This window comes from Artibeus jamaicensis, unplaced genomic scaffold, assembly GCF_021234435.1.
Source record: "Artibeus jamaicensis isolate MK-2021 breed Jamaican fruit bat unplaced genomic scaffold, CSHL_Jam_final contig_384, whole genome shotgun sequence".
Taxonomy (NCBI): domain Eukaryota; kingdom Metazoa; phylum Chordata; class Mammalia; order Chiroptera; family Phyllostomidae; genus Artibeus; species Artibeus jamaicensis.
This window is the reverse complement of record NW_026521810.1, coordinates 15,369,249-15,392,815: the sequence shown is the minus strand read 5'-3', so window position 1 is coordinate 15,392,815 and position 23,567 is coordinate 15,369,249. Positions and strand designations below refer to the sequence as shown.

The 23,567-nt window shown below is 37.0% G+C and overlaps 1 protein-coding gene across 1 annotated transcript in view; it reads left to right on the top strand.

The window, feature by feature from the left end:
- Positions 1–312: 312 nt before the first annotated feature.
- Positions 313–23,567, top strand: part of DNAH6 (dynein axonemal heavy chain 6) — a 243,147-nt gene continuing 219,892 nt past the window's right edge. Inside the window, exons 1-5 of the mRNA XM_053664561.1 lie at positions 313–442; positions 1,746–1,978; positions 6,263–6,433; positions 10,094–10,350; positions 18,742–19,009. Of these exons, the coding sequence (XP_053520536.1) occupies positions 1,754–1,978; positions 6,263–6,433; positions 10,094–10,350; positions 18,742–19,009 (921 nt within the window). The 5' untranslated portion in view covers positions 313–442; positions 1,746–1,753. The remainder of the gene's footprint in view (positions 443–1,745; positions 1,979–6,262; positions 6,434–10,093; positions 10,351–18,741; positions 19,010–23,567) is intronic.

Below are 23,567 nucleotides of genomic sequence, written 5' to 3'. Positions count from 1 at the left end.
AAGCTTCTGGAAGAGGACGTAGAGAAAAGATTCTTGCAGGAAGAGGGTGGGACAAGGAACGTGGGTGGTTGGTAAGCGAACGAACTCAACAGACCACTGCTTCTCTGCCCCTTCTGCCTACCAGCCGCGCAGTACTCAGTAGTTGCCGTCCGGAGCAGGCGGGAGGCTGGAGTGCGGCCTCTCCACCAACCAGCGACCAGGAAATGTTTCAGAGACATTGATTGGCTAGACACGCCGGACCGCTCCTAAAACTTGATCTGGTCTGCTCCAGTGTTGCTAAGCGATAAGTCCCGCACAGGCGCAGTGCGCCTCGGTGGGGGCCTGCTACCTGCTAGGCAACGGGAAACATTCCCTGCTACACTCACTTTTCTACTCACATCCCTGGTTTTGCTCTATCTCTGTAGACCCTAGGCGTTCGTGGCGACTGCCTTAGGCTGACTTGGTAAGTATTAAGGAATCAAATTGGGGCTGGGCTCTGACTTCTAAACCAGATAGAGTGGCTTTCGCAGCACAGAAGGAAAGACTTAGATGGGCAGAGTCAATGACAAGGCATTTCACTGATTCCCTACTACCTGCCTATCATTTCAGAGTGGGTGGAAAGTGGGGAACAGAGATAGCAAAGACTTGTCCAAGATTTCACACAGAGTGGACAGATCTGGACCTGTGCTTTTCAACATGTAGCTAGTCTGAATTGAGGTGTGCAAACCTTTGGCCAGAGTTCCTTGTACTTCTGGCAGTCTAAGCAAGTTAGTAAAAGAAGGCAGTCGAGTTCTTAACCTTGACACAGGAGAGGTGGAGTGACATTCCACAGAGGCTGCACTCAATCTTGGGCCACGGGGCAAAGGGCTTTGGGCAGTAACACATGATTAGGGCCCATGAGCCATTACCAGATTCTACCATGACGTCTTCTTCCATGACCCACATCCTGCCTTCACTGGAGCTGGCATCTCCATCTTGAATGGATTTAGTGCTATCCATCTGCTTCCTTTTTGCACCATATTTTGATTGGCCAGTGAAGATCTACACTAAAAGCTAGTCCAGCTGACCCCTGGTTGAAGATCTCAAGTACTGTAATACCATTTTTGAAGAGAAGTATCTCTGTCCACCTTGTGGGTTGGGATTGTGAGTGGTAATGAGGATGCAATTCCACTACAAAATGCTCAGTTCTAGTGTTTTAGAACCTTGCTATTCAATGTGTATGAATCAAAACCTTCATTTTAACAAACTCCTTAAGGGACTCTCATACAGGTTATGACTCTCGTAAAGGTTCCAGAAGTGCCGTTTTAGAATTAGCCCTCAATTCTGTTTTTCCTTTCTTCAGCTTCTTCATAAGCACCTAGGCTGTGTATCTCAGATTGTTTGTATTAGAATTACCAGCATTTTGAACATGCTTCCCAGGAGATACTTTGCATATCGAATGTGAGAAACATTGATCTCAATGCTAATTGCCTTTCTCTTCAACCTTCCATTCTCCAACTCAGTGCCGTCACCACAGAACTTGTTAGAAATGCAAATATATTTTCCCCTAGTTACAGGGCTTCTTGAAGGTCAGACACAGTTCCTAATTTTTATTCCTGTGGTTCGAGTCTTCAGTTTGGGAGGAATGGGGTAACTTTGACAGGTTTTCTTTGGGGTTGAGAAAATTCAGCTCTCATTAGCTCCTAAGTCCCCTCCACTAGCCTCACTTCCCCTGTCCTGTTGTTCTACCTTTCATTTGTCTTTTCCTGACCCTACACTTGTTACAGGAGTGAGGATGGCTCTTCACACCTCAGAAGCTGACTTCGACCTAAAAAGTATTGAAGAGCAGGTGGAAAATCCTATGCTTACAAGACTGAATAGTATAAAAGGAAAGGGAAGACTGAGTATTGTAACACCCACAGAACATGCAACTGATACACAATTCCTGGTGTTTAGGCAACCCACAAAAGCCCAGGAAAGGACAAGAAAACGACAGCAGCCTGTAAAACTAGAGCCTCTGGTAAGTTCAAAAAACCAACATCTTAGCCACTTTTGTCTACAGAGGAAGTTGCAAAATTGCTTTGGGGGGGATGGAGTATTTCTAGACTCTTCACAAAAAGAAATGAAAACCTAAAAGTTAAAACTTCTTTATGAAGTTGTAATCACAGTTACTTATTTAAAAAAAAACTGAGCTTTAAGCAATTTGGGGTAGAAGATATGTGGCTAGTGGATAAATCTCTAGGATTATATATAATACGATACTTAACTACGTAGGTTGTAATGCTAGATATAGATATATATAGCTATATATAGTGGGTTCAGTTCCAGACCACTGCTATACATTGAATATTGCAATGAGTCACACAAATTTTTTACTTTATCGGTACAAATAAAGGTTATGTTTACATGATACTGTTGTCTATTAAGTGTGTAATAGTATTATGTCTAAAACAATGTACATACCTTAACTAAAAAATACTTTATTGCAAAAAAATGCTATCATCCGAGCCTGTTGGAAAAATACCCTTACTCACTGCAGAGTTGCCACAGACCTCTAATATGTAGAAAAGATATTGTCTGCAAAACACAGTAAATCAAAGCACAGGACAATGAGGTATGCCTGTAGTACTAATATCATTTTATTATGTTTAAATGCTTAATGTCCAAACTAATATTGTGCATGTCTGAAAATACTTAATTTTAAGAATGCCTTCATGCCTTTGGATAATTATAAATCCATGTAAAATTGGAAGTGCATAAAGTAAAAAGTGAAAATTCTCACTTCCACCCTCAGACATTTACTACTCTTGTTGGAGGTTGCCCTTCAGGCTGCTTTATAGTTTATTCAAACACATATGTATATATGTGAGTGTGTATATAAACATTTGTAGTTTTAAAGTAAAGTTATATAGTTTATGCCCATCTTCAAAGTGCTCTTATAACTTAACGGTATAGAAATGTTTCCACTGCATGCATTCAGAGGCGTCTTTTCTAACGGCTGCACTGTAATATGGTACCCATCAACTCATCTGCTCCTGATGGGAGTTTAGGTTATTTCCTTTTTATTTTGTTGTTATTGTTTTGCTCTTTTAGACAATGCTGCAATGAATAGCCTTTCCTTTGTACATATAAAGATGGATTCCTAGAAGTGGCATTTTATAAGTCATAAATAAAAGATGTATGTTTTTAAGTTTGAAAAATATTGCCCAATTGCGCTCCAAGACTTACCCAGTTTACCCTCCTACCTACAGTGTATGAGAGGGCCTATTTATCCACATCTTTGCCAAATCTTATATTACCAGTTTTTTCAATTTTTGCTAGACCAATAGGTTAAAATGGCACCATATTGTTATACTTTTCATCTTATTAATTAAGTATATTTTTATTTATTCATTGGCATATTTGTTACTTACTTTTTGGATTCTGTTCATAAATAACCTTTGTCCACTTTGCCTTTTCCTATCAGTTTTTGAGGCTTAATAAAATATATTTTATGCCCTGGCTGGTGTGGCTTAGTGGATTGAGTTCTAGCCTACAAACCTAAAGGTCACTGGTTTGATTCACAGTCAGGGCACTTGCCTGGGTTGCAAGCCAGGTTCCCAGTTGGGGGCATTAGAGAAGCAACCATGTATCTCTCACACAATGATGTTTCTCTGCCTTTCTTTCTCCTTTCCTTCCCCCAGTCTAAATAAATAAATAAGATAAAATATTTAAATATATATATAAATAAAAATATATAATGGATATTAACTCTTATTTCATTGTTTCTCAAACTTGAGCACTGATTCATTTTGAAGGAAAACATTCTTGAAGACCCATAGTGCTGATTGTTGTTTTTATTATAATGTTACTTTGTGTAAAAACATTAACCTAGGAATTCATTCAAATTTTAATAAACAAAATAATACCTTAAAAACTACATAACCCAAAACTGCCACATGATCTACAATTCCTCTTCTGAGAATTTAACTGAAAAATATAAAAATACTAATTTGTAAAGATATATGTGCTCCCATGTTCATTGCAGCATAATTCAAAATATCCAAGACATAAAAACAACCTAAGTTGGTAAATGATTGGATAAAGAAGATGTGAGAATATATCAATATATTTAATAGTAAAATACTCAGCCATTAAAATTTTGAATTTTTTAATCAGATTACTCATATTTATATCATTAGGGCTCTTTCTGGGATTTTTTCTTGTTCTTTCATTTGGAACATATTCCTTTGTTTCCTCATTTTGTTTGACTTTCTGTGTTTGCTTTTATGAATGAAACAAAACAGGTACCTCTATCTTGAAAAAGTAGACTTGCGTAAGGGTAACCTGTATGTAGATCGCATGTGCTAGGTAGCTGTGGCAGCCCTGCTGGAGTTTAGGTGGGTCCATGCAGTGCCACGGTTATCCTGGCAGGATGGCTAGCCAAAGCTGGAGCAGACATGACTGAATTGGCCAAGGCAGGCAGCTCTGGGGGCCTTCAGGTAGACCAGCTGGCCCGGTATGGAACAAGCATGAGAAACATTGGCTTAGGCCCCATGGCTTCTGGGGCACCGTGTCAGGCCAGCTAGCTGAGTCTGGACTGGTCGCTGGATGAGGTGGGCCAGAGCATGGTGTGGTAGCCTTGCAGTCTGTACCAAGGGTTTGCTAAGTTCCCACCCATGCTATGGGGGTTGAGGGGGAACATAAGCAATGGCACTTGCTGGTTCTTCCAGTTCTTGAGAGTTCCTGCAGTTCCCTACCCATTTGGCAGGCATTTGGGGGTTAGCACAAAGGTGGGTTTCTTTCATGTATACTATAGGTGCACTTTAAAACATTGTTTTATTGCTGTGCCCAGGGCAGGTGAGTTTGCACATGGGTTCTCAGTGATATCCCTTCCTACTGCAGGTCATCCACGGGGTAAGCTTCCCATGGTTACTGTATCTCTGTCCTCTCTTTGTCTATGTGGCCCATCTCTCATTTGATGTTCAGATGGTGTTCAACCACCCTCAGTTGTTTTTAAGGAGTTGCTATATATGCAGGTGTATATTATTCAGAGTGTCTCCGGGAGGTGAGTTCAGGGTCTTCCTATATCTCCATCATGGACCCCTACCCCTTCTTTTTTTTAAAGACTTCATTTATTCATTTCTAGAGAGGGGAAGTGAAAGAGAAAGAGAAAGAAAGGGAGAGAAACATTGATGTGCAAGAGAATCAGTCAAGCAGTTGCCTCTCGCATACCCCCAACCAGGGACCTCCTCTGTGACTCAGGCATGTGCTCTGACCGGGACTCGAACTGATGACCTTTCAGTTCTCAGGCCAGCGCCCAGTCCACTGAGCCACAACAGCTATGGTCCCATTCCCCTTTCTCAACCTGTGTTTCTGGTCTGTATTATTTTCCACATTGTTCTAGAGCTGAGATCTTTCCTCCTACTCTCTCGTAACTGTAGCCCATATAGACTTGTCTTTTCAGTGAGTGACTCAGGAGGGGTTTTTATGCAAAACTGAATGTAAACTTAACAGCTATTTACTATACTTACTCTCAAGCTTTTTTCTTCCTCAGTCCCATATATGAGATTAGCTATCATGCTAAAATCATAATGCTTAGAAACTTAAAGTCAGTATAGTAAATTTTTTAATTTAATTTTTATGTTAAATGATGAATTTTTTTATAAACATCAATGTATGGTTGCCCTTTTGTGCATCCCCTGCTGGGAACTGGCCTGCAGGGAACCGGCCTGCAACCTGGTATGTGCCCTAACTGGGATTCGAACCGCGATTGTCTGGTTCGCAGGCCCGAGCTCAGTCCACTGAGCCACACCAGCCAGGGCTAAATGATGAATTTTTACTATCTTAATTTGACATTAGATTGGCCTAAGATAATGCCACCATGGTAGGGTTTTTTGTTTGTTTGCTTTGTTTTGTTTGTTTTCAATCACTTATGGCTAAAGGAAGTGATTAATGACATTTGGATAGGTTTGGAGGATTGTACGCTTCTTCCTACAGTAGCTGTTATAGTGAACGGTGGGGAGTTGTAATGGGTAATTAGTGGGTCTATGACTTCATGCTCCTGAGCCATTTCAGTTAAAACTGGAATAATTCGTTGGTATTTAAAATACTGAATTAATGGAAGCCAACTAGAAAAGTCTAGTCAACCAATAGTCCATTGTCAAAGAATGGTGGGAGCAGCTACAATGACTGTGGTTTGGCTAGGAAATTAATCCCAGAGGAAATCAATTTCCAACAGAGCTATCCCTGTCCAAACACAGTGAAGAATAAGACAAGTTCACATTAATATCAAAAGGGCTAACATATCTGTTTATTCCCAAAGCCAGTGCTGAAAGTCTACCAAGATCATAAGAGGCCAGAATACATACATGAACAGAATCGATATCAGTTGAGCACTTCTGGATTCATAAAACCACGAGTAAGCATTGAAGATAGTTCTACCAAATTACCAATTCAGCTTCTTCAGCCTACAGATGCTTTGAAGAAAAAACAGGTATAGTATTTAAAGTACTTAATTGGTCATTTTGATTTAATTTTAGTTGCTAAAGTGCTTTTAATGCATAAGAATAGCGGCAAAATCCTTTTCTATCAGGTTGTATAAAGGATTTGGGAAGCATAATATTTCTTAGTTCTTCCTATTTAAGGAAAATTTGGGTGGTAGAGGAAAATCATAAAAGAAACTCTTAGCATCTGTACAGTGTCTTCTGATCTCCTCTTGCGTGTTAAAAGAACACACAATAGTGTTTTAACTTTCATGAAATTTTCATCATTACTCTCAGAATGGGTGATCTTAGAAGGCCTTGGTAAAAGGCAATAAAATAAAAACTGAGCTAGATAGATAACTTTTGTAACTGGTGATAGTTGTCCAGTGGTGAAGTTGCCTTGCAAACACTAAGTGAATAAGCTCTGGGAAGAAATCGCCAGAGTACTGCTTTATATAAATACCTGTGGATAATTAAGGAAAGAAGCAGAAACAGGTGGGAGAAAGTGTGGAGGATACAATAAAAATACCCATAGAGCTAAGATTTCTCTGAGCTTCTTATTGAGAGGGTCCTTCCACATTGTTAAGCATTTCAGTGCTAATTGTCTTTCAGGCACCGGACTAGAGTGCTGGAAATGGAGAGCTGGGGACAAGCTCTGTCCTCAAGGATTTCAGAGTCTGGAGGTGGGCAGATGGTCAGGTGAATGCTCAAAGTGTTATAAGAGCTCTCATTGGTTAGTTAATGTATAAAATGATGGAGAACGAAATAGAAGGAATACTTACATCTAATGTCAAAGGGCATGGTCAGTGGAGGAATAGCTACCCCAGGAAATTGCACTAAGCTTTGAAGAATGAGTGGGAAGTTAATGAGGCAGATAAGATGGGAGAGTTGGGGACCCGAGAAGCCAGATGCAAGGAGGCTCACTGTGGGTTTGGGTGAGACTGTCCTGAGAGAATGATACCACATGGTTGGATAAAATTGTACATCTTCAGTTGATTTGGTTTCTGTGAAGTAGAAAGAAAGACTGAAGTATCTTAAATAGGGCCAGGAAACATATGCTTGCCTATAAATTAATTCATTTAGTATAAAGTAGGCTTCAAAAGCTTGCACTGAAAGAACAGGAGAGAAACTGTATGGTAACTAGAATCAAGGAAGGAAGATGGAAACAAATGTTAGGTGTGGCTTATACTTGATTGAGTCTGTAACTAAGTGATGAATTAAGTATAGAGTTAAGAGGTTGAAGAGAAATGTGGAAGAAAGGGGATACGCCATAAAAGAATAAGGGAATTAATTTTAGAAAAGGGTAACTTATTGGGGGGGGGTATTGATTTCTGAGAATGAGTTGAGAATGGAAGTGAAACAACAAGGATTTCCTGAGAGATGGAAAGAAGGGAGGGAGGGAGGGAGGGAGGGAGGGAGGGAGGGAGGGAGGGAGGGAGGGAGGGAGGGAGGGAGGAGAAAAGATGGAGGCTTTGCTTTTGCTTCTGGTTATTAAGGAAGATAGACTTATCAGACTAGACTGAGCATCCATCACAGAGGATTTTCATCAGACTAGACTGAGCCTCCATCACAGAGGATTTTCAACACCTTATGAATAAATACTTTCTTTATTCTATCCCCCTGAAAAGTCTGAATTTATGTGACTATTTAAATGGAATCACATCTTCCCACTGAGTTATATGCAGGCATACCTTGTTCTATTGCCCTTGGCTTTACTGTGCTTCACAGGTGTTGCATTTTTAAAAAGATTTTACTTATTTTTTAGAGAGAGGGGAAGGGAGGGAGAAGGAGAGGGAGAGAAATATTAATGTGAGAGGGAAACATTGATCAGTTGCCTCTTGCATTTGCCCTCACTGGGGGCCAGGCCTGCAACCCAGGCATGTGCCCTGACTAGGAGTCAATCTGGCAACCATTCACTTTGGTAGGATGATGCCCAGCCAAGTCAGCCATGCTGCTCGGGGTTGGGTATAGCATTTTTTACAAATGGAAGACGAGACCTTTCACCAGCAAAAAGACTACATTTCCACTGATTACATTAAGTACTTTATTATGGTCATCTGGAACTAACAGTGCAATATCTTTGAGGTATGCCTATAATTAGAAATTGTGCTCAGACAAAAATGTGTAGACCTGTTATTGAAGAAAATTTTTATTTAGTATTCAGCAAAACTTTTTAAAGGAAATAATGACAAAAATAAATGCATTTTGTTTAAATATTAATACTATAGTCTCATAAAATATTAAAGTTGACTATTGCCCTTTTAAAACAGTGGAACGAGCAACATGTGTTTTCTCTAGGTTACAGTATCTGGTTGTTTATTCTTTTACATACTAAAACAGTGCCGCCGTTGCTATCCCTGGCCAATACAACTTTTGAAAAGTGAAAAGACAACTTTTCATCCTTTGACTTCAAAAGTGTGTTTCCTTCAGCTCTGGGCTTTCCAGAATACTCCTCTCACGCCTCTATTCAACACGGCATATTTAATTAAAGACAGAGAATAATGACCCCTGTAAATACAAGTTCCTGGGGAACTTGCTCCACAGAACTTATGATAATAAATCTCTTATAGAAATGGCAGCCTCTATTAGCTATATTAATAGGCAAGAAAAAGATCATATATGTATGATCTTTTATGTACATCAATTATTCAACAAAGCAGGTCTGCTATGGTGATTCTCTATCTTAAAGCCAGTTACCTTTGAACCATCGGAGAGACAAGGTGGTGACTACTGGAATTGAGTGTCAGATTTCTTCAATCATGGTTCTCATAGGAGGAGAGGATGTGGGGGAGGCTGCCCCAAAGTTTGCTGCAGGGGAACAAAGGAGTGTGAGTGGCACTGAGGGTGTGAGTTCCCCACTGCAGGGGAACAAAGGAGTGTGCAACTCAGGGGAAAGCACAAAGCTCACGGGTGTGAGCATGGTATGCACTTAGCCTTGGTGCTCCGAGTGTAGTTCATGAGACAGCAGCATCTGCATCTCTTGGGAGCAGGTTAGCAATGCAGAACCTTAGGCTTCATCCCAGACTGACTGACAGAAACTGCATTTTAACATGACACCCGGCTAATTCACATACACACTGAAATGTGAGAAGCAGTGGTCTCCAGAACTGGTAATTATGAGGCTATTACATAATGATTCCCAATACTCAATGTAACTACCCCTCACATTCACAAAAAACTACTTTATTATGTGATACAATTATAGCTGTGTAAGTTTCCAGTCATTTGAAAGCATCAGGTGATCAGACAAGGTGGGGGTGTTGAGGGGAGAGGCCAAGGAGAGGGGAAATGCAGAGCCTCTGAACAGGGAGAGTGGTGGCCTCCCAGGAGCGCCAGAGAGCTGGGAGTGTTTTGATGTAATGAATATTGAGTTACAGAAGAGGAAAAGGCAAGAGGAGCTGATGCTGGGCTGTTTTGTGGAAAGGGAACGGATCTCTGGTGAGAAGTACTGTCACCGTATGACAGTTGTTTGAAACTTTTCAGGTCCAAAATGCTTGCCTTTGAGCCCTGGAATCTCAGGCAGTATAATAATTAGTCCCTGAGGTTAATATTTTGTCACTTGTTTGTGGTACCTTTTGGGGGCAAATACTCTTTTTTTTTCTGTGTCTATGAGTTTATTTACTTACTTTGCTTAATCCCCTCCCCTTTCTGGCTCAATTTATATCCACCAGCCCTCCGCTGAGGTGTTCTGCCCCTCTCCTCCCAAACTGCCACGGACCACCAGCGCTGGAAGAAGAGGTCTCCACCGGATGAGTTCCTCAGCTTACCCGAAGTACGTTTTCCAAGACCGGGAAGAAGTTGTTAAAGCCAGCATTCGTGATCCCTTGCAAATCATTAAAATACTAAGTGAAAATGAACATATTGGATTTCTTTATATGATTCCTGCAGTGCCCAGGTCTTCCATCGAATATGATACATATAATCTGAAGTAAGTTCTCTTTTATGAATAATTTATTAAGGTTAGAAATTACACATAAGATCACAGTGTTACTATAACTGATTTAGTATTAATGATAAATATGATAAAATATCATTCTGATGATCATCTAATGATAAATGAATCTTAATCACAACAATTTTTTTTTTCTTTATTTATAGACATCTATTTGTGAAGCACTGGTGTGTGTCTCTGTTTATCTTATGTAGTGCCATCTATTTTAATCAGTATTACAAACATATTTTTGTTATTTGGGGATATTACTGAGAAAAGAAGGTGGAGGTGTATAAGAAAGTAGATGATGCATTATTTGTCTTACATGTAATTTTAACTGATAGCAGTTGTTGAAACAGTCTTTCCCTGAAGGTGGTAATAGTTTAACTTTGCCACAAAATTCTTTGAGTTACCTTCCCCATTCTCTGCTATACAGGAAGCTAAAAGGACCTTCTAGGGATCCCTTGTTCTCCCTTACACTAGCTATTGAGTTAGATAACACTGAGGACAGTCTCCTACTGGGGACAGATGGGGAGAAGAAAAACATTTTAATTGAAATGACAGATGTATTGTAAATCCAAAAGAGCTTAACAGGAGTGAGAAATAATCTGTAGAGAGATGCTTAAGAAAATTCAGCTATTCAGGAAAATGTATTGTGTACCTACCCTATAGCAGTAACTATTCTACATGCTAAGGTATATTAGTGAAACATCCAGATTAAAACCTCATGGAGCTTACATTTTAGCAGAGGGAGACAATAATTAATATGATACATGAGAAACACTTATATGGAATGCTAGGAGGTGATACATATCATAGAAAAAACAGTGAGAACAGGGGATTGGGCATTCTGGGGAAGAGGTTGTGAATTAACCAAATGGTCAGGATGGGCTTCATTGAGAAGCTGGCGTTTGAACAAACACTTGAAGGAGAAGATAGAATGGTGGTCATGGTAGTCAGGAGAGGAAAGTAGAGCATCTCAGACAGCAAGAAAGGGAGTATACTGTCCCAAGGTAGAGCATACCTGCCATGCTCACGAAGTGGCGAGGAGGCTGCCGGGACCACAGCAGAGTGAGTGAGAGCCAGGGAACAGATCTCGCAGGACTTCCAGTCATTGTAAGAACATTAGCTTTTACTCTGAGGAGAACCGTGGAGAAATTTCAAGCAGAGAAGTATTAAGATCTTAAAAAGGATCACTCTGGCTCCTTTGTAGAGAATACAGACTTTTAAGGAGCAAGAGCTAAAATAGGAAGACCAGTTCCAAGGGCTGTAATTATTTAGGTGAGAGGTAGACCAGGTGGTAGTGCTAGAAGTGGTGAGAAATAGGTTGAATTCTGGAAATGCTTGGAAGGTCAAGCCACAGGATGTTTTTATGAACTGTATTCAAAGTGAACAATCCAAGAGGAGTCCAGAATGATTTCAGTGATCCATTTCCCTGAGCAAGAGAAAGGGTAGAGTTGCTGTTAAATGATGCACAGAAGACTGCATGGGATAGATTCATCAGGGAAGAAGAGACTTTGGGGTTCAGTCATACTCATTTTCAGGTGCCAAAGATAGAGAAGAAATGAGGTGGTAGGTGAAAGGAATATTGGGGTCCAAGTGAGGGTTTTTTAAGATGAGAGCAATAGCTTTTTTTAATATGGGAAAATGAACATATAATGGAACTGAAAGCCCTTTGATAAAAAAAATGCTGTTGTACACTTAATAGGCTACACAGTATAAACATCAGTTCCATGCAGTGAGAAACTAAACATTTGTATGACTTGTTTATTGCAATATTTATTTTATTGCATTGGTCTGAAGCCAAACCTGCAATATCTCTGAGGTATGCCTGTGTTGAAGGTGAGACTGAAAATTGTGCTTTTGTCTAATTGGAAAATTAATTGTATTTGTAGACTAAATTGTGCTCTAATGAGCACTTCCACTAGGGGAATTGAGTTGATGTTTTATATTTGGACTGACAGTAATAATGCGTGATAGCAATATTGGGTTGGCCAAAAGGTCCATTTAGGTTTTTCTGTAAAATAAAAGACACATTTTTCATTTTCACCAATAATTTTATCAATTTGGATATTTTGAGTATGTTAGCTATCTTCCACGCTGATTTTTCTCCATTAATGTCTCGATTTGATTGCTATCAACTTCAACTGATCTACCTGACCATGGAGCATCGTCTAGCGAGAAATCTCCAGCACAAAACTTTGCAAACCACTCTTGACATGTTTGATCAGTCACAGCACCTTCTCCATACACTGCATGAATCTTTTTTTCATTTCAGTTGTGTTTTTACCTTTCTTGAAATAATAAAACATAATACACCAAAAATGTTGCTTATTTTCTTCCACCTTCAATATTAAAATGGCTATACAGTCACCAATTTTGATGTTTTTTAAAAAAATGCATGCTGAAATGACAGCTGTCACAATACAATCTAACAAAATTGTTTTGAATGAAGTTAAAGACAACTCAGTGCACTAGAGTTATCTTATGAAAAAAATGAACTTTTTGGCCAGCCCGATATCCCAGGTCTCATTTAAGAAGATGGTGTTGAAATCACAATTTGTTATCATGTTTTAAGGTTGATGTTAAACTTTTTTTCTAGCCTGAACTCCAAATATTATAAACCTTATAAATATTAGAAATAAAGACAATGACTTGGATGCTACATAGCAACAGCTAAATTGGAAGTTAAAAGTGGTAAATACTGGGTCAACAAGATGACCTGTTATACAACACTCCTTTTAAAAGTAGTGATAAAATATAATGTCTTCACATCTTTTTTAAGTGTAGTAAAGTACATTAAGTGTGAAGTTTCACAATATTTATATCTACCACAGTCCTTTTAAATGAGAAAATAGTTCCATTTATCAAGTTTGTTCAAAAGAACTTATTTAGTGGTATGTATTAGGCATATCAATCTTTTGAAGAATAAACTTCAAGGAGATAACTGAAAGTGTTGGATTGTCAGCTTGGTAATATACGACTTGTTGCTGAAGGTCAGGCCTGGGGCAAGTAGGGAGAAACTAAGCAAAGGATCAGGAACTAGAGAGATCACAAGCAGCATCGAGAACAGAATAAGACTGATCAAGACAAAATACTTCTTTTTTTTAGGACTTAGACCTTGAACAAGAGTGATTGTGATTGAGGGCTAGCTGTGTGGTATAAGGGAAGGCTGTAGGCTAGACAGTTGGGTTACATACTCACTCTGTGAGAAGACACCAAAGCAAATGATAATACTTTACATGTCATAAAGGGTGATAACTTATTGGTGTTTACCTTCTAGGCAAAGTATTATAAATCATTGAACCTTTATAATAATACTATAAGAGAGATACAATTATTATCTCTATTTCACAGGTGAGGCACAAAATGGTTAAGTAACCTGCCCTAGATTCTACAATAAGAAAAACAGTCTGGCTTTTGAAGCTATGTTCTTAATTTCTGTGCCACTCCCTTGTCAGAATGAAAATGGTGGTGTTCATGAGACTCCCAGGAGACAGAGAGTTCACTATCAAAGAATGCCTTTACTGCCTACCAAAAGTGGGGAAGCCATGAAAGCATTTTCCATAATTTCCAAACCTAATATTATTATCTGTCTTTCTGATTAAGAAAATAAGATATGTCATAGTACAACAGAGGCCCCTGTGGAAAAATATTTTCAGAGAGAAAATAAGTTATAGGATTAACACAGTGATGAAAAGAATTTTAAATGAGGCAGTAAAATTAGAATTATCTCAAACTTGGAGTTGTGAACCTCAGTAATATTCTTGTTCTTTTGCCTAAATATCTTATTCATATGGAAATGTTATTAAATGAATCAGCAGTGCCAAGCAAACTATATCAACACCTTACCAAAATACACCTACCATACCCAGAAGAGGGTTTATACTTTTTAAGGCATGTGCAAGAATAAAATATGAAACCAAATTATGTTTTTATATTATTATTTAATCAAAAAGTTTAGAGTGCAAAAACATGCAATTAATACCTAATGTCAAAATGATGTACTATTACAGAGTTGCAATTTTACTAGCTTATGTGGGTTTTCAAGTTCTATTTGGCGCCAGAAAGACAAAGGAAACCAATCAATAATACAGGTAGATCACCATGGGAGATGACAAAGATTACTATAATCCAAGACATTATTAAAATATTATTACACAAATAAAGTCATTGCATATTGATGAATGTAGATGTTAATGTCTGCTAGATAACAACACTATTTAGAATCCCTGAAGTGAAATGTTTGGAAGAATTTTGTTCTGAGGAAGAACAAAAAAATACTTTGGGGGAAGATTTATTCAAGGCAAGTGAGTTATTATGGAAATACTTCTTAAAAGTATATATTATATCTAGAGTTTATTCAGACAATCCTGAGGTTCAAACAATACATTGTTTTATTCACAAAGAAACTCCAATATGTAAATATTTCTCTGCAGTTATGAATTTTGCAGTAAGCAATATTATTGAAATTGACTCTAATAAAATCCAAACCACCACATAACTTTCTGTGTTTAGCTTTCTACAAGGAAATACAAGAGGAACACCATGTTTCTGTTGTTCCAGAATTAACTGAGTGCATTGGTGACTAAATAATTTTGTCAAGAATTGGAAAATGTTTTTGCGAATGATTCAACTTTGCAGATTTAGTGAAAGATAATCCTTGACTTCACAACTGGGTTACTTAACTGACATTTGAGCACCTTAATGAGCTTAAGAAAAATTACAAGAGCTTCCTGAAATTATACTCAAACATATTCAGTGCAGCTAAATTCAGGAGGAAGAGCACAACTGTGGATGTGTGGACCTTTTTTCTGCCCGCCCTACCCCCACCCACCATGGCATAGTCTGCTAGAGACAGCTGGATCAACTCAGACAGAGCAGTAATGCCATGGCTTCTGGCTACAGAAGGTGTCACCAGGAACATAAGGCCAGGAGAACCATAACCTTCCAATCCATGGGAGTGGTGAGTCAAGGCTGAAGTGACCAAGCAGTAAAAGGGGTCCACCTTCACAGGTCACCCAGGGCATTCTCCACAGACAAGGCAACACCACCCCACAGTGATCCTGGAAGCCCCAGCAGGGCAGGTGCTTGCACTTCAGTGTCACCTACTGGAAAACAAAAGAATTCTACTTATCTTTCTAAACAGTGAAATAGTGAATACTTTAAAAAAGTAGATTTTACTATGACAAATGTGAAAGCAGAGAAATAACCCACCAAGCACAATGAATAACCAAGGTCATAAAGTAATACAGAAAGCAAATGAAAAAATCTCCAGAAAATAAACTTAAAGACATTGAAGAATGTGATTTAAATGACAGAGAATTCATGAATGCAGTTCTGAAAAAACTCAATGCAATAGCAAATAAATCAGAAAAGTACAACTCAAAGACCTATGCACCCCAATGTTCATAGCAGCATTCACAATAGCCAAGTGCTGCAAACAGCCAAAGTACCCATCAGTAAATGAGTATCAAAAATTATGCTTCATTTACACAATGGAATACTACACAGCAGAAAGAAAGAAGGAACTCGTACTCTTCACAACAGCATGGATAGATCCAGAGAGCATTATGCTAAATGAAATAAGCCAGATGGTGAAAGACAAAATACCATATGATCTTACCTATATATGGCATCTAATCAACAAAACAAGCAAGCAAGCAAAATATAACCAGAGACATTGAAATAACATACTGACAGTTACCAGAGGTGAGGAAGGGGCAGGGTAATGAGGAGAAAAAGAGGGAAGGGTCATCAAGGAACATGCATAAAGGACACATGGACAAAGCCGAAGGGGATAAGATCAAGGGTGGGAAGCAAAGAGGGATGGGGCGAGTGGTGAAGGAGAGGTGGGGGAAATGGAAACAACAGTATTTGAACAACAATAAAGAATAAAATTAAAATTAAAACAGGTTATATTCCTCCTCACACCCAGAAAAAAAAGGACTAAAGAGAGAAACAAAAAAGAAACAACTATAATAAGAGACCAAAATACCTCATTGAAAATAATGGCTAGATCATCCAAACATAAAATCAATAAGAAAATATTGACTTTAAATGACACATTTAACCAAATAGACCTAACCAACATTTTCATTGCAGAGCACCAGTATACATGTAACATTCTCAAGGATAGACCATATGTTGGGACACAAACCTAGCCTCAACTAATTTAAGAAGACTGAAATCATACCAAGCATATTTTCCAACTACAGTGCTTTGACATTGGAAATCCACTGCAAAAAAGGAAGCAGGAAAAACCACAAACATGTGGAGATTAAACAACACACTACTAAACAATGACTGAGTCAAAGAAGAAATAAAAGAAGAGACTAAGGGAAACATAAAGACAAATGAGAATGACAATACCACATCAAAATTTTGGGGATACAGCAAAAGTGGTAATAAGAGGTAAGTTTTATCATTACAGCCTACCTCAAGAAACAAGAAAAATCTCAAGGAAACAGCCTAATATTTCACCTTGAAGAACTAGAAAAATAAGTAACAAATGAAGCACAAAGTCAATAGAAGGAAGAAGATATATATTAGAGCATAATTAAATGAAATAGAGGACAAAAAGACAACAAAAAATTAAGCAACAAAGAGCTGGTTCTTTGAAAAGATCAGTAAAACTGACAAACCTCTGGCTAGATTAAAGGGGAAAAAAAGAAAAGTCTCAAACTAAATCAGAAATTAAAGAAGTTACAAAAGACACCAAAGAAATACAAAGGACTGAATAAGAATACAATGAAAGACCACCAAATCCACTATCTTAGAGTTACAACTTCCCTAGACTGAATCATGAAGAACTGGAAAATCTAAGTTAGACCAATCAACAGTAATGAAATTGAAACAATCATCAAAAATCTCCAAAAAGGTAGACGTTCAGGACCAGATATTTTTACTAGTAAATTCTATCAGATATTCAAAGAAGATTTAATACCTGTTTTTTACATAATTTTATTAAAATAAAAATAAAAAATAAAGAACAAACCGACAGTGACCAGAGGGGAGGGAGGAGGGTGATAACAGGAAAGAAGGGGAAGGGGCAAGCAAAGGTGCATGAAGAGAGGACTCATGGGCATGGACAATGTGGGGGGATTGACTGTGGCAGTGGAGGGAGGACAAGATAGGGAAGAGCAATGGGGGAAAAGGCAGGACAACTGTAACTGAACAACAATAAAAAAGTATTTATGCCAATGGTTCCTAGGTTTTTTTAATTAACAGACCCAAAGTGTATAAGAATTTTGTTCTAATTCCTTAAAAACTTATATAGGTATGTAGATTTGTTTACATACAACAATTTCAGGGATTTCATAGATGACTGAAGGGTCATCCATGAACTTCAGGTTCAGAATGCAGAGCTAAGGACTAGAAGACAATGTAGACATGGGAAACAGTTACTTTTCACAGGAGTATTCCTGCCTATTGCTAATATATATGATTTTTGCATAGTTTTAACACGGAAACAATTGGGGTTTTGTTTTACACTTAACCTTTATCTAAACCTGTTCTAAACTACCATAGAAGCTTTATAAATTTTATTTTCCTAAATTCCCAAATATATTTTAATAACTTGCTATATCATAATATATTTCACACTTGTTCTGCTATTGAATACTTAAGTTGCATTCAACATTTCAAGATTAAAGCTAAAATTGAAAAAATATATATTTGTGTCTGTAAGAAAGTTCTTATTTTAAGAAGTTTCAGAGAATTGGTCCTTTGTATTCTCATTATTTTGTTTCCTTCACCTAATTCTACTTGTTTTTTTCTGCCATTCTTGCTTGTCTTTTTTACTTGATCTATTTCCTGTAATATATACAGTTGAAGTATGCTCTTGATGACAGTTGAGAGAGGGATATCTTGAAAAAACAATTTCTGAACAGTATTTATTTTGTTATATGATAAATTAGACATATTTTTAGCTTAATCTGGGTCTCGATTCTAATTTTATCTAAATCATATTTTTGCTTTGCTCTTTCTCGTATTTCTGGGTAACACAAAACTTTTTTACACTACTATTATTGAATGGTTTATAAAGAGTTAGTTGTAAATAAAAACTTATTCCCAGGTAGCTTTCATATGTAGCTATTATGTAAAAATCTGTAGTTGATTTTTTATAAACATCATGTAACTGAAAGTAAGAATTATATCACCAAGGTTGTGAAACCTTTGAAAGCTATAACTGTTGTTAAAAAACAGCTCCTGCTCCTTTTCTTGAGTAATTTATTTAAACTAAAATTAGTTTGTCAGAATTTTTAGAAACTTTAAATAGTAATTGTTTTCCAGAAATGTTTTACCTCTTTAAAACAAAAAGTAATGTAGTTGCTTAATTTTGTACGGAACACTTTATTCACTTGCCCCAATTTTTATTTTTTGTAGAGTTGTAAATTATGAGAACATCAACAAAAATGACTACTATACCATTAGCAAAAAGGCAGTAACACACATTTATAACGATGACATTGAATTTATTGAAATTGATCGATGGGAACAGGAATACCTATATCACAGAGAACTCAGTAGGATTCCATTATTTTCACTGTTCCGGAAATGGAAGGCTTTTAATGTGTGGAAGAAGAATGTGCGCTCCAAGAAGATCAGTGGATCTCGAAAATCTCTACAAAAAAATTTGTTCATTGTGAATCGTGTATGTATTGTTAATCATATTTTAAAAGAATTACAGAAAAGCAGAGTGTGAATCTATTATAGGTGTTGGTATAGACTATCCCTGAAATAGAATAGTTCATCTAATCTGCTATTTAATGTTAACTAAATGACAATTTTCGTCTTGTCATTATTTAAGAGTCTGGCAGTCTAGTGCTGTTTCTGAATTCAGGGCTGTAAAACGCGTAAGTAGGAGACTTGCACAGGTCCCCTTTGGTAAGACGCAACCTCAGGTTTGGATTCATGACCCCTTTGTTGTTGATCAGGAAATTGGTATGTCTTTTTGAGCAGTGTAGGCTGGGAAACCTTATTACCACCTCTTATCTTTGAGATATTCTAGACTTTTTAGTCCAAAATAACTTGGGGGCTTGTTTTCATGGGCCAATACCTCCCAGTGTATTATGTGTTTTCTTTACCATGGATCCAGACAGTAGAGGGAATCTTAATACTTACTTTGGAGGACAGGTCAGGTAATCATGAAAAATGTTACTGTTCAAGGGTGTGTGGCCATATTTAAAATCTCTACCAATGGACTGATTTCAATTTGCATTAGAAGTATTCTACTTAGCACCTGGAATGAACTGGCATCACCATTAGTCACCACCCACTCAAATCAGAAGACTCAAGTTCGAATTTTATTCACTTTGCACATGGTAATCTGAAAGATTGTTATCAAGATATCAGGCATACAATAAAGTAACATTAAAGGAATATGGCTAACACAGATATTAGAGCAAAACAAATGCATAAGATGTATCATCTCAGGTCATCCATTTCACCAAGCATTCTGAGTTGTGGAAAATATTCTAATCCTTCTTGATAGCAAATTCAAGCCCTAGATGTCTAATTTCATGAAGAATCCATCAGTTATTTGGACCTGTTTTACTACCTTTTTTCCACTTTTCATCTTTACCAGGTCTTGAATACTATATATTTCATAAATTTGTTACTAGGTATAAAATAGTTTTTTCTGCATTTGTTTCTAAAATTAACCTATAATCCTTAACGTTTGTAACTCTTATTATATGTGCTGAGTTGTCATTCTCTCTGTCCACAATTCGTGCCAATAATGTTTTGGTCTTGATAAGTTCTTCTCTTAAATGTAGCCCTAGCAAACTAGAAAGTTCTTATCCTTTTAATCTTAGATTGACCTAAATAACAGACCCATTTATGTTGGCTTAAGTATCTGTTAGATGTTATAATAATCCACACATTTAACACTAGTCTTATATTTGCTATCACTTAATTGGAAGGAGTGGGGCTAATTTTCTCAGACTAGGTTGCAGGGAAAGGTAGAGTTGTCCTGGAAAATTTTATATAAATGTTTTTTATTAACCAACATTATTGGCACTTGTGCCTACATTTCCTTGTAATAATTTTATTGAAATATGACTCATGTACTATATAATTCACCCATCTAGGGTATACAATTTAATGATTTTAGCATAAAAATTCTGAATTTTTATGATGTCCATTTTATCTGTTTTTTCTCTTGCTGCTTGTGCTTTTGGTATTATACCTTTAAAAAACTTGCCTAGCCCAAGGTCACAAAGATTTACTCCTAAGTTTTCTTCTATAATTGTTTCATAGTTTTAACTCTAACATTTAGGTCCTTGAATCATCTTGTGTTAATGTTTGCTTATGGTATATTGTAGGAGTCCACCTTCATTCCTTTGCATGTGGCTCTCCAGTTGTCCCAGCACCATGCTTTGCAAAAACTTTCTTTCCTCTTGCACCCCTGCCAAAAAATCATCTCACAATAAATGTTAGGGTTTTTGAACTCTCAACTCTATTCTATTTATCTAAGTCTATTCTCATGCCAACTTCCTTCAATACTATAGCTTTATAGTTAGTTTTGAAATTAGGAAGTGTGAGTTACCTGGTCCCCTTGAACTTCCATATAAATTTTAACATCAGATTGTCAATTTCTGCAAAAAAGTCAGTTGTGATTTTGATAGGGAGTGTCATTTTAACAATATTATTTTTTTCTGGTCCGTGAACAGATATATATAATCCCTTCCCATTTACTTAGATATTCTTGAATTTCTTTCAACAATGTTTTATAGTTTTTATAGTATATATTTTGAATTTCTCTGTTAGCTTTATTCTGAAATATTTTATTATATTTCATATCGTAAGTGAAATTGCTTTCTTAAATTTCATTTTAGATTTTATATATATAGTGCATATGTAGAATATATATTAACAGCACATATACATATAGTATGCATAATTACTTTGAATATCCCTTTGTAATTAAAATATAACAGTACATTTTATTTTTATATATTGAGCCTGTTTTTTGAAACTTACAGAATTTATGATTGACTCTGGTTGTTTGTCTGTGTGTGTTTCTTTGTGTGTATTCCTTAGGATATTCTATGCACAAGAATATGTCATCTGCAAGTAGATAGTTTTACTCCTCCTTCCCAATGTGGATGACTTTTATTTAATTTTCTTGCCTAAGTTCCCTTCTGTTGAGTAGAAGTGGCAAGAGCAGAAATATTTGTCTTGTCCCTGATCTTAGAGGGAAAGCTTTTAATCTTTTACTGTTAAGTATGATGTTATGAAGAAGTTGCTTTCTGCTCCTAGTTGTTGAATGTTTTTATCATGAAGTCATCATGATTCTTTCAAATGCTTTTTCTGCATCTACTGAGATTATCATGTAATTTTTCCTTTATTGGTATAATTTATTATAGCAATTGATTTTCTGATATTAAAACAACCTTGCATCCCCAGAAAAAATAATTTTTGGTCATTATGTATAAACCTTTTTATATATTGCTAGATGTGGTTTGCTAGTATTTTGTTTAGGGTATTTGCATATATATACATATATACATATATACACACATATTCATAAGGAAGATAGGTCAACACTTTTTTTCTTTCCTTGGGATGTGTTTTTCTATCTGGTTTTAGTATTAGGATAATACTGGCTTTATAGAATGAGTTGGGAAATATTCCTTCTTTTGTTTTTTTATAATAGTTTATGAAGAATTAGCATTAATTTTTTTTTGAAATGTTTGGTAGAATTCACAATGAAGTAGTCTGGGACTATGTCTTCTTTCTGTAAGTGTCTTCTAGTCTCCTATATTTTTGGATTTTAATTTTCCCTAGATTTAGATATGCATTTAGTATTAATTTTTCAGTATTATGTGGTTCTTCCCATGATTTTAATTAACCTTCTAGGTACTTGATGATTTTGCTGGTTTTCTAATAATGTGTTATTTTGTTCTACATGATACCTTCAGACAGTTTTCTATTATTTAATTTTTATATTCACTCAAACATTGTCATTCATTTATTTTCATTTGAATGTCCCTTTCTAATTAAAATCCTTCCATTTTATTTTTAGTTAGTCATTACTTTGCAGACTCTTAATTTCATAGATTTATATAATTATTCCTCTACTTATGAAGGGATATCCTTTGTCCCTTTTGCTGAAGCATTTTCTACACTGGTTCAGAAATGTACATGAGAACACAAGCCTAGAATCTCTGGCTGGACTGAGACCTACAACTCTGGTGGGTTCTGGAAGTGCCAAATTGTACAGATCACCCAGATGTTCTGATGACTCAAGTTAGGGCAAATTAAAGGTTTGGTGCCATGGTGAATGCACACCCTAAGGGTTGCTGCATTCCAACAAAAGACATGGTGTCTCGGCATGACCTTGATTTTTATAGATTTTTTTTAGCAAATGCTGCTCTTCTGCACTTATCCTCCAAAGTCTCTAATGCTTCCCTAAAGGCTTTCTGACCCAATCACCAACCTCCAGATGAATAACACTGATTTCCCATCTCTGAAGTATTGACATTCCTTTCAGTGCAACTGGCAAAAACTCAAATGAACTTTAACAATAATAACAAATAAAAGCTCATATAATAAGGAAGTTCAAGGGGTGAATAATACCTTCATGCATGGTTGAAGTCAGCAATCTTGTCATCTTTATTTTTTCCTCTTTTCATCTTTCAGCTCTATATCTCTCTGTGTCTGTTTTATTCCCAGTTTGTCTTTTAGAATGAACACCACCTCCAGCTCTAGTTGCAGCTGGCTCTTTCAGTGAAAAGAGACTACCTCTTGCTGGAGATGCTGGAGAGAATACTGATTGGCTCAGTTTGTTTACATGCCCAATATCGAACCAATCACTGCACAGCTAGGAGTACCCTGATAAACCAGGCCTGGATGTGGGTCAATTCATCATTCATGTGATAAAGAAAGTGAGGGGTCAGCCTTATCAAAACCACATGGTAATGAGTCTCCCATAAGAAAGAGGAATTCTGCCACCAGAGGAATTATACGTAGGTCAAAGAAAGTGACCTGGGCAGCAAAAAATATACCTATCTCCATCTTTCACATTTTGAAACCCACCATCCAGGTGACAAATTCTTCCTCCTCTTGTAATCCTTCTAATAACTCAAAATAATGCTTAATCCTTATCACCTTCAAGGGGCACTATCGATATAACAGCCTAAAGTGAAGCATCTAACCCAGATCCATCTGAAATTTAGTAACAAACAGCAGAAAAAACAAGGTAGGGG